This window comes from Cydia fagiglandana, chromosome 23 (genome assembly GCF_963556715.1).
Source record: "Cydia fagiglandana chromosome 23, ilCydFagi1.1, whole genome shotgun sequence".
In the NCBI taxonomy this organism is placed as follows: Eukaryota; Metazoa; Arthropoda; class Insecta; order Lepidoptera; family Tortricidae; genus Cydia; species Cydia fagiglandana.
In genome coordinates this window covers 13,095,354-13,112,264 of record NC_085954.1, presented here as the reverse complement: position 1 = coordinate 13,112,264, position 16,911 = coordinate 13,095,354, and the positions used below count along the sequence as shown (strand labels likewise).

Genomic DNA, 16,911 nt, shown 5'->3' with positions numbered 1-16,911 from the left:
GCCATATTGTTTTTATAATGACGTCATATAGCCTATGTCACCCGAGATGACGTAAGGATTCTAATGACATATCATACATCTAAATCGGTTAAGGCATTCAGAAGTTATGGTGGAAAAAAGAAACTCACATACATACAAACATGGACGCTGAACACAATACACTCTTTTTGTTTGGGCAGTCGTGTAAAAAATATAATGAATAATAAACTTGTAAAATATATAAGCGGCAGTTTCTACACAACGTGCTTGGACAGATATGGTGGGGCCATAAATCTCGTACAGCATGATGGTTTTCATCGACCGATCACCTCCAGTAATCCCAGTATGCTACACTTACATCTTAAATGTGTCATGATTGGTGTCGTGCCTGTCCATTTATTGACCGTACTATAAAAAGGGTATGAGTGAAGTGGCCTCTAAATCTTAGTGACTTAATACAGAAGCTAAATTCAACTCTCCCAATAAAAATTACAATAAAGTCCCTTTTAATGTTAGAATGATGCCTGTGCACAATTCCGTATCAATTATAATTAGTGTCCGACCGAAGGTTCGGTTTCGGTTTCGGTTTCGGCCAGTTTCGGCCAAAAAATCATGTTTCGGCTGTAGTTTCGGTTTCGGCCAAAAAACGGCCGAACCTTTCGGCCGGGCCGAAACTTACGAAAAAAATAAGTAGGACAACAATATTAATACCTACATATTATACTGATTCATGTGTAGGTACAGAAATTAATTGGTTTATTATACAACACAATTCCACTAATGAGGGCGCCACTGGACGGTAGACACAGTCTTAAGAGGCTGTCAATAACTTTAACGCGCACACTGTCTAATTGTTTCGGAACGAATGAGTGATTTTATCTCAATTTACTATTGGTTTGTGTTAATTCCACATGTCCTCTACTTCAGCTTAGCCTTTGGCCTCGCTGCGCCGTGCTCGGCCTGCGGTCTCGCTTTTTAATACAATGGACATTGGTTGGAGTCTGTGCTCAACTACTTATCCTGAAGCCTGAAGCACGGCTTTGACTTCACATGAAAGTTTGCCTCACTGGGGCACTTCGGACTTTTAGGCCCAGGTGAAGATTGGTACCCGGCCTTGCGATATTGTCAACAAAAACTTTTGCGTTCGCGTTTTTGGTTGCTGTTTTGGATGACCCTGTATCTACATGTTAACTTGACTGCATGGTGAATGAATAGAGTTAGACCAAGAAAATTCTGCAATGATTTTGATAGCATACGCAGTGCAACTAGTGCAAATGTTATTTATACGTCATAATTTCATAGAAGTTTTGACGTTTAGAATAACACTTGCACTGCGTGTGTTATCAAAATCGTTGCAGAATTATCTTGGTCTAACTCTAATAATTTTCTTAAAAAACTGCTTAAGTAACATCAATTTCAAGGATATTGGGTGTTGACAGCCCCATAATATGTGTATAAAAGAGGTTTTATGACATTTTTTCAACGATTTTAACAAGTCTACAAAAGTTTCGGTTTCGGTTTCGGTTTCGGCCGAAACTAGAGCCAAAGCCGAACATTCGGTTTCGGTTTCGGTTTCGGCAAAAAAACATGTTTCGGTCGGACACTAATTATAATCCTGTTAAGGCCAAGATTAATCTCTTTAATCAGAGGTTAACTAGGTTCTCCATGGTATTCTGAAATCCTTGAATCTACTCACTCTTGTAGTTATCCACGAGCGTCTGCATCTTCCCATCAGTCCTCGCCAGTAACTTCTTCTCAGCAAGCGGCCGCTCGTGCAGCAGCCTCACACACCGCAAGGCCGCCTCAGGCGACGCAAACTCGCAGAAGCCGAAGGTGCCGACTCGCTTCCAGGACAGCACGGGCCCGCAGGCGCCCAGCAGCGCGCGCATCATCGCGTCCGGGGCGCGCGTTGTGATGTTACCTGGAAGTTACACTCAAACTTTTTATGTTATGGTTATGACTACATGTTCTGTTCAATTCCGTCAAGTTACGACACCTAGGCCCACTTGCACTATAAAACTAACCCAGGGTTAAGCGGTTAAACTGTTAACCCAGTGACATATTTTACTGATAACCATTTGGCGCTTAGTGTTTTATTGCTACTATGTTAGAATTAGAAATAATTAAGTTTGAGTTGGCAGGCTTTAATATTGCATCAGACAAGAAACACTGACCAATAAAGACAGTTATGCGCAGGGCATCCTCGCGGGCCCCATTGGCCCTGTTGAGCAGGTGGGAGATGATGGTCTCGCTGATTCCACTGAGGCAGTGAGTTGATCGTCTTTAAAATTAGGTGAGACATGAAACACTGACCTATAAAGACAGTGATGGGTGGGGGATCATTCTCGCGGGCCCCATTGGCCCTGGTGGGTGGGCGGGAGATGACCGCCTTGCTGGAGCTGTTGGCCACGCTGGTGGCTGGCGCCGGCGCCTGCAGCAGCGCCGCGCGCGCGCCCACGCCGCCGTACGCGCCGACCATCACCTGGAATACACAACAACTAAATTTAGTGCAGGATTAAATCACATTACCAAAGGGTTGCCTACAATTTTGGTATTCCTCAGGTTGCAGTAACATAGTTGTTAATCTGGCAACAAAACAAAGCTTCTGTTTTGCTGAACATTGCATTTGAATTATTGTCTGTCATGTAATAGTAGTAGTAAAACACTTTATTACACAAGCGTTTAACCCTACATCTGGTAAACTCCCGCAGTGGGTATGTCTATAATGTGATTTGATTCCAACAACTTTAAAATGAAGTATTATGCCCCTGAAGGGTTAAGTGACTGAGAGAAATTAGTAAGATAACTTAGACAAACTCAAGGTTTCCAGTAAGGATGAAAAAAGTGTTGTACATGTGACGAAAATGTATTCATAAAAGAATAGTAGTTAGAATATAAGCAACAAAGAGAAAGCATATTTCATTACATGTATTCAGACTGTTTTCCTTGTGTATAATAGTGCTTTGGGATTTAATACTAGTAGTTGGCGGAATTAGACTTATTTCTCAGCCCCGCATTAGACAGATAGACCGTGTAGAAAATGGAATAGAGACAAAATTTGTCCAATGTCTATGTCTCTATGTATGTGGTCAAGATATACCGATGGTGCCGTCGATGCCGACTAGAAATGATTGACACTGCGATTATACATCAAGCTCAATATATCAGTAATAAACTATAAGTGTAATACCACAAAGAAGTTTCTAAGTGTTGCAGTAGTTTACATCTTCCTTAAGTAGAGTCCCAAAACTACATCAGAACTACAAACTACTATCAGCCTCAGGCTACGGATAAACTTTACAACACCCCAGCATGACAGCAGAGGTCACTGACTGAGGTTTGAATGTTTGATCTATGAATCAGTGACTTGACTTGAATCATAGTTTCCATGGTGCCTGGAATCGAAGCAGCCTTGAAGCAGGATTAAATACAAGGATCTCATGTCATCGGGACAGATCGAATACGGGGCAACTACTGACAGTTAGGTTAGATAGCAGGCGCAAAGCCCGGATGGCGCTTAGTCGGGGGATCGGTACTCACGTGCGTTGCCATCGGCATGGTGACGACGCCCGGCGGCAACCCGTGCCCGTACGGCACGAGGGGCGGCCGCGGCGGAAACGACATGCCCTACACAGACAATACAAAACCGACACCCACTTAACACTAATAACACATTCGACTTTTATATCCTGCACTATATCAATTCGTGGTGTATTATTTCGTAATATCACTGACTTTAACGTTACTCAGCGTCGTTTACCACGCTAATAATTAATATTTTTTAATTCAGTAATGAGCCACCGCGATTAGCAAATAGGCGGCCATATTTTTTCTCAGATCAAACCTTCCACAGATAATAACAAAATGCCATCAAAATGCCGTTACAAAATGGGACAATCAGTGGCCTATTTTATAAAGCTACAAGTTACAATTTACAAGCGAAAGTCACGTTCTAACACATAGGGTTAGAAAGAGACTTCCGCTTGTAAATTGTAACTTGTAGCTTTATAAAATGGGCCACAGATTTACTATTGACTCAAACAGCAAGTATTTCATTTTAGGTAGCTAACGCCAAGCGAGCACCACGATTTTAATTTTTGCGACACGATTTTAGAATCGCGCTGTAATTTATCGCAGAAAATTCAGTGCGCGCACTGCGATGAAAAAGTCGACGATTTGTTCATTCTCGACATGGATGTCGTAACAGTCGCTTGTCGTGAAACAATATGCAATCGCTGTATGACTGAGTATTTATACCACAAAGGTGATCTCCTTCTATTTCTATAATTAAACGGTCAACATCTAGCGTCTCACTCCATTGGAGAAGCAGGTTCCGATATGTTGACGCTTGGAGAGCGAAATGCCGACTGAAGTCCCGGCTGCGATTTTATTATCGCAGTGCGCGCGGGGCCATACAGTTTCGTATGCTGCTATTCACTTTGCGACAATCGCGTCGCGCGCTGTCGCGGAAAAATGTAACAAATCACAATTTTAAAATCGTTGCGATTTTTTGTCGCATATGCGCGCACCGCCATAATTATAAACCCATACGTTACATTTCTGCGACTAAATTATCGCGCGACAAAAAATCGTGGTGCGCGCTTGGCTTGACACACTATCGCACCGCACCAAGGTCATTGAGGGACGCACCCATAAGTAAGAGGGAGAAAGAGATATCGCTTTCTTCCTCTTACTTATGGGTGCGTCCAAGGCCTGTTCACTTCCTAAGAAAGTTATGTCCCCAAATAATTGCGCATGTGTGCGCCTTAAGCTTCTATGTGTGCGTTGGCCTCCGGGAAAAAGTTGCGAGTAATAAAAATAAAAACATTTTTCTACAGCAACATTGCTCCCAACTCTGATTTAAATTATCACGAATTTTATACAATATTAATCATAAAACGGGACTTAAAACGCTTAAAACTTAATTACATGCGATTAAGTTTTATAATGAATATTTGCTTCCAACTGTCTTTATCAATGTTCATAAAATATATGGAGGGTAGGTACGTCTACCCACCATAATAAAAAATATATTTGTCAATGACTCTGTCCAACTGCTGTGGTTAAAGTTCATAACGAAAATTTTATTTATTAACTCTTTAAATAATACATACAACGTGTACCGCTACGTACCACTTAAGACTGTAAGTCTGTACCTACATGGATTACAGCAATGCACATAGAAAATGTGCTAAATGCGGAGCAACGGCTGTTGAAGCAGCCAGAGTGAAATTTACAACTTTAGTGGGTTCAGAAGGAACCGAGTCATAACGCATCTGGAAAGCGTATTAATTAACCGTGAAGAAATGTATGAATACAAGTTGGAAATCTGTGTAAAATGCCGTGTGTAAAGTGTAGTGTATCTGTGTGTAAAGTGTAATAGGTAGGCATGCCTAATGTTATTTGTATAAAAGGTACTGAAAACTTAGTGAATGCGCTTTATTAATGTCTATTTTTTTATTAAGTTGCCAGTTGCCAGTTTTCAGTGTATATTTTTATATGTAAAACATTTTTTAATAAATAATATATATGATGTTATAAACATAAACATGCCTTTTATTTAAATCAATTGATAATACCACAAACAAGGGGTAATATTTGCATCTTGCATATATTTCGTGATATGAAGATAACAAATATGTTTATCAACAGAATTACTACCTACCAATACCCGCCAGGCTAAACCGGTTGTCAACTTTAGTTCTATTGGTACACAAAGACGGCGCCACTAGTGAAAACGTATAAACGGTTGGGGACATTTTTTTGTATGGAGTTACCGTTCTTCTCCTAGTGAGTATTATATTCTTTGGGTGCGTCCCTCAACGACCTTGGTGCGGTGCGACAGTGTGTTAGCTACTTTATAGTCGTAACACACTACTAGATACATCGGACCAAGGTCGCGGCAGGGGTGCGAAGCTCCTGACTTCGGTTAAACTCGGCTCCGCTCGGCTCAGCATTGCTCCGAGCAATTATTAGGGTTGGCACCACTTGACTTCGATTTGCGTGCACGACCACAGATAAGATAATCACTTGATTTTTGACAACCCTAGATAGCCGCAAGGGATAGTGCCATATATTAGAAAGGGACAGCATGATTCGACCCTGAACCGCTGTCAAACTTCGGTTTTGTAGGAAGTTTCCTTTCTGTACGGTAGTACTATTAATTATTCTGTGGTCGCGGTGCGGTAGTGTGTTATAGCTTTTATCGATATTTAAACTGAACAAGTTGAACAGAACAGGGCTATAACCGCGAAAATCGAAGTTCGCAAATTGCGGGGATTTTTCTCTGTCACTCTAATTACGCCTTCGTTGGAGTAAAAGGGAAAGATCCCCGCAATTTGCGAATTTCGGTTTTCGCGGTAGCCGCTCAGTCTACCGCGAAACACGTTCAACGTCTTGCCTCCTAGTCACACTACGTACGAATTTAAAAGTGCGACAGAGAGGCAACACTTCGAACGAGATTCGCGGTAGGGTTTTTGGCTTAAATTTCATTTTTGCTACAAGCTTTTATCGCTGACTGTACTTTTCTTACGACAGACAAGTGAGGCAACTAATACTCATCGTCATCGAGACAATTCTAAAAATCCCTAACACAATTAGGTTGCGTTGTTTCATCACAGTGTTCCTCCTGTCTCCATCATCAGATCAGGTCGATGGTACCATAATATTGCATTGTCATCCGATTTATACATGCATGCAAAATTATTTCAGCTCAATCGGAAACCGGAAGTGGATCAAATTTATCTTGCAAGATTTGATTACAGACCGACAGACAGACAACGGTCCTAACAAATCGTATGAACGTATGAAGCTAGGCCTTTTGGTCTAACTCTAGTGTCTCTAGGTCTCTAGTGTAATATGATAAAAGTAGGTACAATAATACAACATCCTCAAATTATACTTTATTACTGCTGAACCACACAAATGACCTCTAATTGAGTATAAATGTCACACGACACTAGCACTTGTTTAAATAAAGCACCACGTCATTATTTACATTTGTATTCATTGCACGGAACTCGTCCGGCAAACTCTACATCTAAACCAGGAATGTTGCGGATGCAGATTTTTTGACATCCGCGGATTAGCAACTCCTGCTGCCGACTGTACATCTAAAGTATGAACGTTAAGCACGAAGAATTTCGTACATTGACCTGCCATTTCCTATCTCTATAATTATATTGCTGGTTCGCTCGCACTGTGGCATTGACGGTTCCGCATTTTAGGTGATGGTGAATAGCAATGCGCGTGCAATAGAGATGGGAAACGGTGAGTCAATAAATGTACGAATAAATTCTTGGTACTTAGGTTCCTTACTTGATCCCATTTTTGTGCACAAGTGCGTCCTGTAGGTAGGTTCGCCGAGCATGAGAAAACAGCTTAATAATTCCTACGCAATCTACGCCTTATTAGTTGGCGTTTAGGTACCTAAGTTTAGAAGGGATGTGGTCGTCTACATCTATTCAAATCACCTGATAATCTTTTTTAAAAAGGATCATCATATCATTAGAATAGGTATGCTTTTATGCTATATTATGCACACTAAGTATATATATCACAGCACATGCGACTGACTATCCATGTCAAAGAGTGAATATATTATTATTAGGTTGACCTATGTCTAATCTAAAACTATTATCTTATGGGCCACCCCACACGCTAGCGTGTAAATTTATTACTTATAGTGCGACATAAAGTGGAAAAAAATAAATAAAATGGAACTACAAAAAAATCCATAAGTACTTACTAAAGCATTTTACGTCAAAAATGTGACAGTTACGTAGAGAGTGGCCTCCTCAATAATTTTCTACAATTTCTTGTCAGACTATACCTAGTTCATAAGAAGATCTATCATAAGTAAATTTATTTCGTTTTGGTCAGCTTTCATTTGTGCATATATCGAGAGAGATCTTTCTATTAAAATTATGTGGCAAAAATATATTTATTATAAGGGGCTATTCATAAATTACGTCATTTCAAATTGGGGGAAGGGGGTTCTGGACATCGGATGATGGTAGCATGACGTAGGAGTCATGCTACCATCGTCAAAAATCGATGACGTAATTTATGGACAGCCGCTAACAAATAAAATTGTTTATACAATCATTAAACAAATACATAAATATATTAAAAATGTCTGATTAAAAGCTTTCAGCTTCTCAAGCTTCTAGACTATTTACATTTACAATTCCTTATTTATTTTATATACAATAGCAGCGAGTACTTTGTGAACCCGTTGTGATCTTACGACTAGACATGAACCTAGCTAGTAGCTAGTGTTGGTAAAGACTCGAGTCTTTTAAGATCCTCATTTTGAGACCCTGTCGGACCTGTCAGACCTGCCTCGGTTGAGTCGGTTGTCTAGACTTTATTATTCTTTATTTTGAAACTGGCTTCATTTCGATTGTAAGAGTTGCGCCTTTTGTAGCAGCTCGAATTCATTCTAGAAATAAGCGCTGATCAAGCATCGATTAAGGTTTGTTTAAGAATAAGGCTTGACATACAAAACAGAAGAAAGTAATCCAATAAGGACAATAATATGTATACACACATTTTGTTTAAACCTCTCGCGTCGAATGATGGTCCCTATTACATTGAAAATGATTTTCGGACTCGGCTAGGGAGTGCTCCCGGTACTGGTTTTCTATACAAATACAGTACCGGAACCGGGAATTCCCGGTTCTCGCCATACAAACTCAGTACCGGTAGCATTCCCAAGGCTCGACTCCTTTTTAATATTGCTCCGAAAGGACTGGATTCAACTCTACTCTCTAGACTCAAGAGTAGCGCGGAGTTTTGTAAAACAGTCGAGTTCAATGTAATTTAGACTAAGCGTCGAACGAATGTTTACCAACTCTAGTAAATCTCACTCGGGGGCGAGTGTTGCATGGAGGGGAGTGCGTCGCCTAGCAGCAGACGCACTGCAGCCGCTATTGCGCTTTCTTCTCCTGAGGGGGCTCCTCGTTTGCCGGACGACCCTGGCGATTTATACATACAATAGTTAATAGGTATATCTAACAAAACCTGTTAAATACAACAAATCATGGAAAAATATCTGATTCATGCAGTCTTACTTGCCGTGTCATAAGTATGAGCTTTCTGGTGTAATGCTCGGTATTACAATTATAAGAATTTAGTATACTTATACAACCGTATTGTCACTTTTCAGTATCATTTAACATTTAACAAAAACTTTTAGTTTAGTTATAACTGTTATAAGTCAGGTATTCACTGAAAATAAGCGCCATGGCTTGCCGTGACAATAGGAGTGGGGACCCTGTTTAGCATCTAGTTTGTGTTGTGTGTGTTTAGTTTATAGTATTGTCAAAATAGTTTTCCAAATAATGATGTTGAATAGATGTATTTTCTTTCTAACATCAAAAATATCAGAACTAGGGCACAGAATAAGTAATAGTATTATCATACAGAACGGACACGCACCGCCCCGCCCCGACTCGGATTACCTCGCCCCGCGACTGAGTTCTGACGGACTCCTGACGTACGCTCAGTTCGGCTAGCGACGCCGCGACGCGATGACGCAACGTTCAAAATGCCGGTGTATTGTGCGATGTACGGGTACCTACTTATTGTAGAAATGAATAATAATATAGTTTTCCAAAGAGACGAAATATGTATCAGTAAATAAGGCTATACTTTTGCGTAAAAATAATAATATCATATGAATTAAAACCCGTTCGTTGAATTTGTGAATGTTAAGCCAACATTTAATATTTAAAGTACCTAAGGTAACTAGACCTTCTACACAGATATTCCTCGTAAATGTTTTATTTTTAGTTTAACACTCTTTTCACAAAAAAGAACTTGTTGGTCGCGGGACATTCGCGTTTGATTTTGAATTTAATTTTAATAATTTAAGAATTAATTATGTATGTTATATAAAATAATCAATAGGCATCAACAATAAGGTACATTTAATAATGGCGTGTTGAAAGTCAAAGTACGTGCGGGACTATAAACTGACAAAGACAATTCAACAATGGGAGCGAAATAAAACATAAACCTATATTTTGTTTTTTTACGTATTTCGGTCGAATTATGCAACGCCGCTCGTCGTGTCCTTCGGCCGGCCTCGGCAAGCCTCGGCTTCGCCTTCCCCGCGCGCCGCACGAGTCAGCCCTAAGCCACTTACTCACACAATGACGCGTGTACAGACGTGCCGTGCACACATATAAACGCAAATGATTTTCGATGTATGGCGTGTCCGCCCTGTGACTAGGGCTCGCGGTCGTGTCCGGGTTTCGTGTACACGTGTTCGGTACCCGTTTCCGAACTACACGTACACGGTTTTCTAACCCGTTCTACACGTGTAGTCGGGCACACATGTAAATAAGATCCGTGTATCCGTGTACCCGTGTACACGGGGTAACGGACCTTAAAGACACGCAGGCATAACCCGTCCTTGGCTGTAGCGGAGATTGAAGTAATGTATAAAGTTTTCATCATCATTCCTACGTCATCATCACCAAGCGCCGTAAATAGCTTAGCTGTAGCTCACATCATTGTATCTAGTTCAGTTAGTAGTCGAAAGTAGATCTACATTTAATTTTTTTTGTTCACGTTAATGTTAAATGCAATGGACCGCAGTATTCTCGGTGTCACAAGGACGGATCGCATCCGAAACACCACATTGCGCTCCAAAACTCGCATAACTGACGTGGGGAAGAAGACCGCCAGGCTGAAGTGGGACTGGGCGGGTCATATCTGCCGCATGCATCCGGATAGGTGGGCTAGTATTGCCACCAAGTGGATGCCGCAAAAATAAGAAAAATTTTGGCATTTATTCGAAAAAAAATGAGATAGAAAAATTTTATTTTTCCTTTTTTATCACATTATTTATATGAAATTGTGTAAATTAAATATCAGAAAGGAATTTAGCATCCTTGATTTACTCGATAACAACACTAAACTTGCGCACATAGCCAAATTTTTTTAGAAATTTCGTGTTGCAGAGTTGCTCCTTTAGACTCACACATTCATTTAGGAAGGGGAGCCAACCGGATTTTTCATTCAAAATTTTGACTTAAGGGCACCCCCCTTCCTTCCTTCCTTCTTCCTAAATCAATGTGTGAGTCTAAAGGAGCAACTCTGCAACAGGAAATTCCATCATCATCATTTGCCGTATATCACACTTTTTTTGTCGTGAGCGCTACGAACCAGACCCCAATTACCCCCGCCCGTGTACACGGGTACCCATATAAACGTTTTCGAATCCGGGCTGGTTCGTGTATTTCGGGTTCTTAAGCCCGGCGGGCGAAGTCGCTCAACGAGCTATGGAGAGGGCTATGCTCGGAGTTTCTCTGCGTGATCGAATCAGAAATGAGGAGATCCGTAAACGAACTAAAGTCACCGACATAGCCCACCGGATTAGCAAGCTGAAGTGGCAATGGGCAGGCCACATTGCGCGCAGAGATGGCCGATGGGGTCGAAAAGTGCTCGATTGGAGACCACGGACTAGCAAGCGCAGCGTAGGACCACCTTGCCACAAGATAGACGGACGACCTTGTTAAGGCCGCCGGAAGACGCTGGATGCGGGTCGCTTCCAACCGGTACGAATGGAGGTCCAAGGGGGAGGCCTATGTTCAGCAGTGGACGTCTTATGGCTGAGATGATGATGATGATGATTGACGCCCACCGGTGCCCCACATCCTATTCTGACAGTGTGTAGCGTGTACCCACATATACAGCGCGCTGCTCTTGCCTCTTGTGGCCCAGCAGCCTGGCGCCCACGTAACCCAGCACCGAGCCGGCCAGCAGCGCCCACCAGCAGAAACCAGTGTACCTGTATAGCGAGCTGCTCCTGCCTCTTGTGCCCCAGCAGCCTGGCGCCCACGTAGCCCAGCGCCGAGCCGGCCAGCAGCGCCCACCAGCAGAAACCAGTGTACCTGTATAGCGAGCTGCTCCTGCCTCTTGTGCCCCAGCAGCCTGGCGCCCACGTAGCCCAGCGCCGAGCCGGCCAGCAGCGCCCACCAGTGTACCTGTATAGCGAGCTGCTCCTGCCTCTTGTGGCCCAGCAGCCTGGCGCCCACGTAGCCCAGCGCCGAGCCGGCCAGCAGCGCCCACCAGTGTACCTGTATAGCGAGCTGCTCCTGCCTCTTGTGGCCCAGCAGCCTGGCGCCCACGTAGCCCAGCGCCGAGCCGGCCAGCAGCGCGGCGGCGCCCGCCTTGGCGCCCACCAGCAGCCCCACGGGGCCTCCCACTAGAGCTCCTACACAAGCTCCACCGGCACCCCACGCGCCAGCGCGTAGTCTGTACACAACACAATTTATTAAACCTTAAAACCCAGCTTGAGAGCAAAAAATGTGGAAGTCATCATATTGGCAGGGTCGCCATGTACTAATAGCGACACATTTAGGTAGGTACAGTCAGCCAAGAAAGAGGTCTACCAGTTTTCGACTCTATCATCTGATTGATAGAGTCGAAAAGTATTATAAAGCCTATAATATAACAGGCAAAAATAAAATATGTTATTTATTAATCAACAAGTAACAAATGTACGCCCTGACCGCGCGCCGCGAGCGAGTAAATGATGAGTTGAACTGGTCAATAAGTAAATAATTGAAACATAAAACAGCTATACATACATACATAATTATTTTTAACTATAATGTTCTCATGAGTTGCGTTGTGACTTGTCATTTGGTTGGGTGACTTGTTTATCACAGCACTCTTTTCAACAAAATTTCTTACTTTTCTGCAGTAGACAGGTGCGCTTTAGCTGCTTCCACATTATCAGCTGCTACCTCCACATGACTCGCCGCCTCTAGCACTTGTTCCCGCTGCGCGCGCGCGGCCGCGTGTGTCGCCGCCCATACTCCGTGTAGAGCTCTTAGCTCCGCTTGTAGTTCCGTCCATCCTCGTAACGCGGCTTCGCGCTCTGCGAGAGCCAACTCCTGTGAATACAACCAATATTTATAATCGTAAAACACGATTTTCAACATTGATGTGACACGTGGAATTTTTGAGTGTGTCTCATGACTCTCATTACAAACTGTCAAAGAGATAGTTCAAATCCGGTAGCCGTTTACTAACTTTTGATGTGTAACTTTTCAGGTGAGAATCTCCCTAGTAATGATGTCATCAAAATGGCACCTAAAATTTTGCATTGCATACACAAGTGGGTATCCAAAATTAAATAAGCGACATTTGGTTCTTTTTACACTTTTTAAGATTAACTATCCAAAAGTAAAGCTAAATAAAATGACACAAAAAATACAGAAAATACGGATTTTATAACCCAAAAGCTTTGGATACCTGAACTCCATTAAGTACATTCTTTAACTCATTAGATTGGAATTGGGTAATTTAGGCTACTCGTGTGCGCACACGCACCTGATGGTCATCAACCTGAAGCTGCAGCACCGGTACATCGCAGTCGTCTTCTATCTCACTCTGACTTGTCTCCGCGCTCTCTCTGGCGTGCGCGACCACGCCCACCGAGTCAGTAGACACCGCACTACCAGCTACCGCTGTCATGCTTCGGTCTGACCGACTTATGCTCATTGGTGATGATTCTGTAAATAGTTAAAAAACAGCCTCTTATACAAAGCCTGCTGCATGTACTGTAGGTACCTACCATTCTTCTTCCTATACAACCAAGCATTTGTCGTGGGTTCGTGAAAATAGCAACAGTCATAGATAATACGATAACATCACGAACATTAGTCGCATGACAACACCCAATCACACATGATGACAATAGTTAGGACGTTCTAAGCTAAGGCATCATGTAGGTACCTCAAGGTACGCATTCTATGCATTTAATCAGTGCATTAGCACCCTGGTTATTAATTACCTAATTAATAGCAAACAGTCACTCAACAATGCTATCTTATTGCATCTTTGTATATCATTGTCATTTAAATTTAACTGTTAGTATAACTTTCTAGACAAAGTCAGGAACAGCACAACAAAAGTTAGTATTTTAGTAACGATAGGAGAACACAGCTCACCGTAGGGGCGAGATCGGGGCTTCGCCAGGCCTGTGCAACTTCGCTCTATCAACCCTACATTGGCATCAGAAAAGAGAAACCTATTATATGTATTATTAGTATAAAACAATAGTCAACAACACATGAAAAGGTGCATATTTGGATTGTTATCAGGGTTTCAATCGTCAGGTTCGGATTGGGAATTAGAGCTCCCGATACACGTGTTACACGATGACTCGGGTACCCGTGTTCTTAAGCCCGCTGGGCTTAAGAATCCGAACTACACGAACCCGCCCGGTTTCGGAAACGTTTACAACCTCAACCTATAAAGATAAAATGTTTAAAGCCCAAAAGCGCTGTATTAGAGCTATTTATAATCTCCATCATAGAGAAAGTTGCCATCCATATTTTAAATCTAGGACGATACTTAGTTTACCTAGTTTATACATTTACGAATGCTGTAACGGGCTGTCCATAAATTACGTTTTTAACCCCCCCCCCCCCCCAAAATCATGCTTCGAATGACCCCGTTTCCTCCTACGCCATGCTACCATCATTCAATGTCCAGACCCCCCCTCCTCCCCCAATTTGAAGTGACGTAATTTATGAATAGCCCCTGAGGTGAAAAATCAATTAAATTGGTACAACACATATCAATCACATTGAACATCCGATAACATAAAACTGCTAAACAATCGGAGCTCCTGAACTGTTGTTTTATTTATTTATTTAAGCCTTTATTTTTCCTTACATAGTATAAAACTAAAAATAAAACTTTATACCAGGGCTCGGAAACCGGTTTTTGCTCCATACAAAAATACCGGTATTATTACGTTCTTTTTCGTTCTTTGGTTTATTATTTCTTTTTTAATTGGACAATCTGATAACACAAATTCGTTACCTAAATACATGATTCAGTCTTACGTAAAGAGCATAAAATAATTAAAAATATTGGTCTATTTGGGGGTTTTTTAAAAATACCGGTTCCGAGCCCTGCTTTATACGTTACTTCAATCTCCGCTACACACCAAGGACAGGTTAGGCCCGCGTGTATTTAAGGTCCGTTTCGCCGCATACACGGGTACACGGATACACGGGTCTTAATTAGACGTGTGCCCGACTACACGTGTAGAACGGGTTAGAAAATGTGTAGTTCGGAAACGGGTACCGAACACGTGTACACGAAACCCGGACACGACCGCGAGCCCTAATATCTATGCAATCAGTGCCAAAAAGACGTCGTCACATCGTAAAGCTTTTTTCCTATCGGCTATTTCCGATTCTGCGTCGATAGGTGAGGGGCCTAATGGTTCTCAAAATGAAAAATATGCGGGTATATGACTTAATATGACCCATCCTGTTGCAACAAAAACAACAAAATAATAACTTTTACAAAATATTCATTTAGATTTCAGAATTATTACAATATTTACTCATTCATTTTACCTTGCGTTTGAACACAACATTACATTATTCTTACCCAAGATCTGCAGGCTACCAATAATGTAAAACCAGTTTCAATACTTTGGTAGGTAATAAAAGAAAGTGCTTGTGATGAGTCTGTTTAAGTTTAAATAAAGAGTACCAACCAAGGTAGTCCATAATAGCTTGCAGGGTCAGGTCCCTTGACCGCTGTGTCCGGGTGTCAAAGGCTTGGCGGTCCGGCTCCCGCACACGCCCCCTCAGCGCAGAGAGTTCAGCAAGAAGGGACCGTAGGCGTGCTGCAGCACGACCGGCGCCCGCCTGCTCGCGACGAACTTGTGCATACTGGCCCGCCTCTTCATGCTGCACAGGTTTGGTTAAAGTCCAACTCTGGCCATGTTAACTTTGCACAAACTTAACACATATCCCCGTAAATACTTGATGTAGCACTTGGCTTCAAAACTTAGCATGGTCCAACTCTAGAGCCAACCCTTAACACCGGGTGTTACAAAATTTACATATGTACAATATGGATCAATGATAGAAGACCTAAAGACCAATTTGACACTCTTCTTCAACGAAAATAAAAGAATTAGCTGCGACCATTTGCTGATCGTAACTTTCTTTAATTAAACAAGAAGCCCAGTAAGTGACCTTGACTAAAGTATGTTCAACTCAAGTGTACTAAATATAAACACTTTCAACATTTACAGTATGGACTGTTTAAATACAAACAAAGCCAACAGATTGTGTAATACACGAGTCTATCAAAAGCTCGGGTAACTCTAGGCGAATAGTTTTGTAAATCAGTTTATTTTTACACAAACGACGTCACAGTACAAAAAATATTACGCACTTGACGCTAACGAAAATGACTTGATGAAAGTTTACTTTATATTTTAATAGATACTAGACCGTCGATATTGCGTTGTAGACACTGCGTCTGACCTAAAATGTGTCGAATTAAGGTCGAAGTATACCTTGATAATGTTAGCCTTGTGTTGTCGGAGTAGCTCCAGGTGGTGTGGAATCGCGACGTCGTTGAACTTGGACAACGACAGCTCCACCCGCTTCAGCGGTAACTGGTTCTCATCCTCCATTATTTTGTTAGTAAGCTTCTTTTTAATTCTGTTACATTTCAGAAATACTGAACTACAATAGGAACAACAATAACAAAGATTTCCTGATTGTGAGACAGGGCAAGTCAAGTTCTGTCAAAGTCGTAGATGTCAATCATATGTCAATATACTCCAGCAGTGTTCGGAAACAAAAATTGAGTGTCACAAGCAAAACTTAAGATGTTGCATGTTTCAAGAATTTTCCTCAAATATATCAAAATATTGTAACAATGAAAAAATATAATTAAATGTGTCAATATTTTAGTTTAATTTAATAATTTAAAACTGATATACGTAAAATTTTGCATTGTTCGGAGCAAACCACATTGAATTTCAGAATGATAATTCATATGTGATCAATGTCACACTGACATTTGTGAGTCAAGCTATTCAAGGCTGTGGGAAAATCATTGGGAATCCCGGGAATCGCTCAGCATAGTTTA

The 16,911-nt window shown here is 41.8% G+C and overlaps 1 protein-coding gene across 3 annotated transcripts; it reads right to left on the bottom strand.

Annotated features, from left to right (window-relative positions):
- Nucleotides 1-6,861: 6,861 nt before the first annotated feature.
- Nucleotides 6,862-16,564, bottom strand: LOC134675812 (syntaxin-17). 3 transcript variants are annotated; one of them, XM_063534107.1, is made up of 7 exons: nt 16,331-16,564; nt 15,518-15,713; nt 13,950-14,003; nt 13,330-13,511; nt 12,688-12,890; nt 12,069-12,246; nt 6,862-8,957 (listed from the first exon to the last, which is right to left on the bottom strand). In XM_063534107.1, exons 1-7 carry the CDS (start codon nt 16,448-16,450, stop codon nt 8,910-8,912), a joined length of 981 nt encoding a protein of 326 aa, XP_063390177.1. In that variant the 5' UTR covers nt 16,451-16,564; the 3' UTR covers nt 6,862-8,909. The 3 variants fall into 3 exon arrangements, with proteins under 3 accessions (XP_063390177.1, XP_063390178.1, XP_063390179.1); XM_063534108.1 differs by having other exon boundaries at nt 12,688-12,887; XM_063534109.1 differs by lacking the exon at nt 13,950-14,003.
- Between the last annotated feature and the right edge of the window lie 347 nt (nt 16,565-16,911).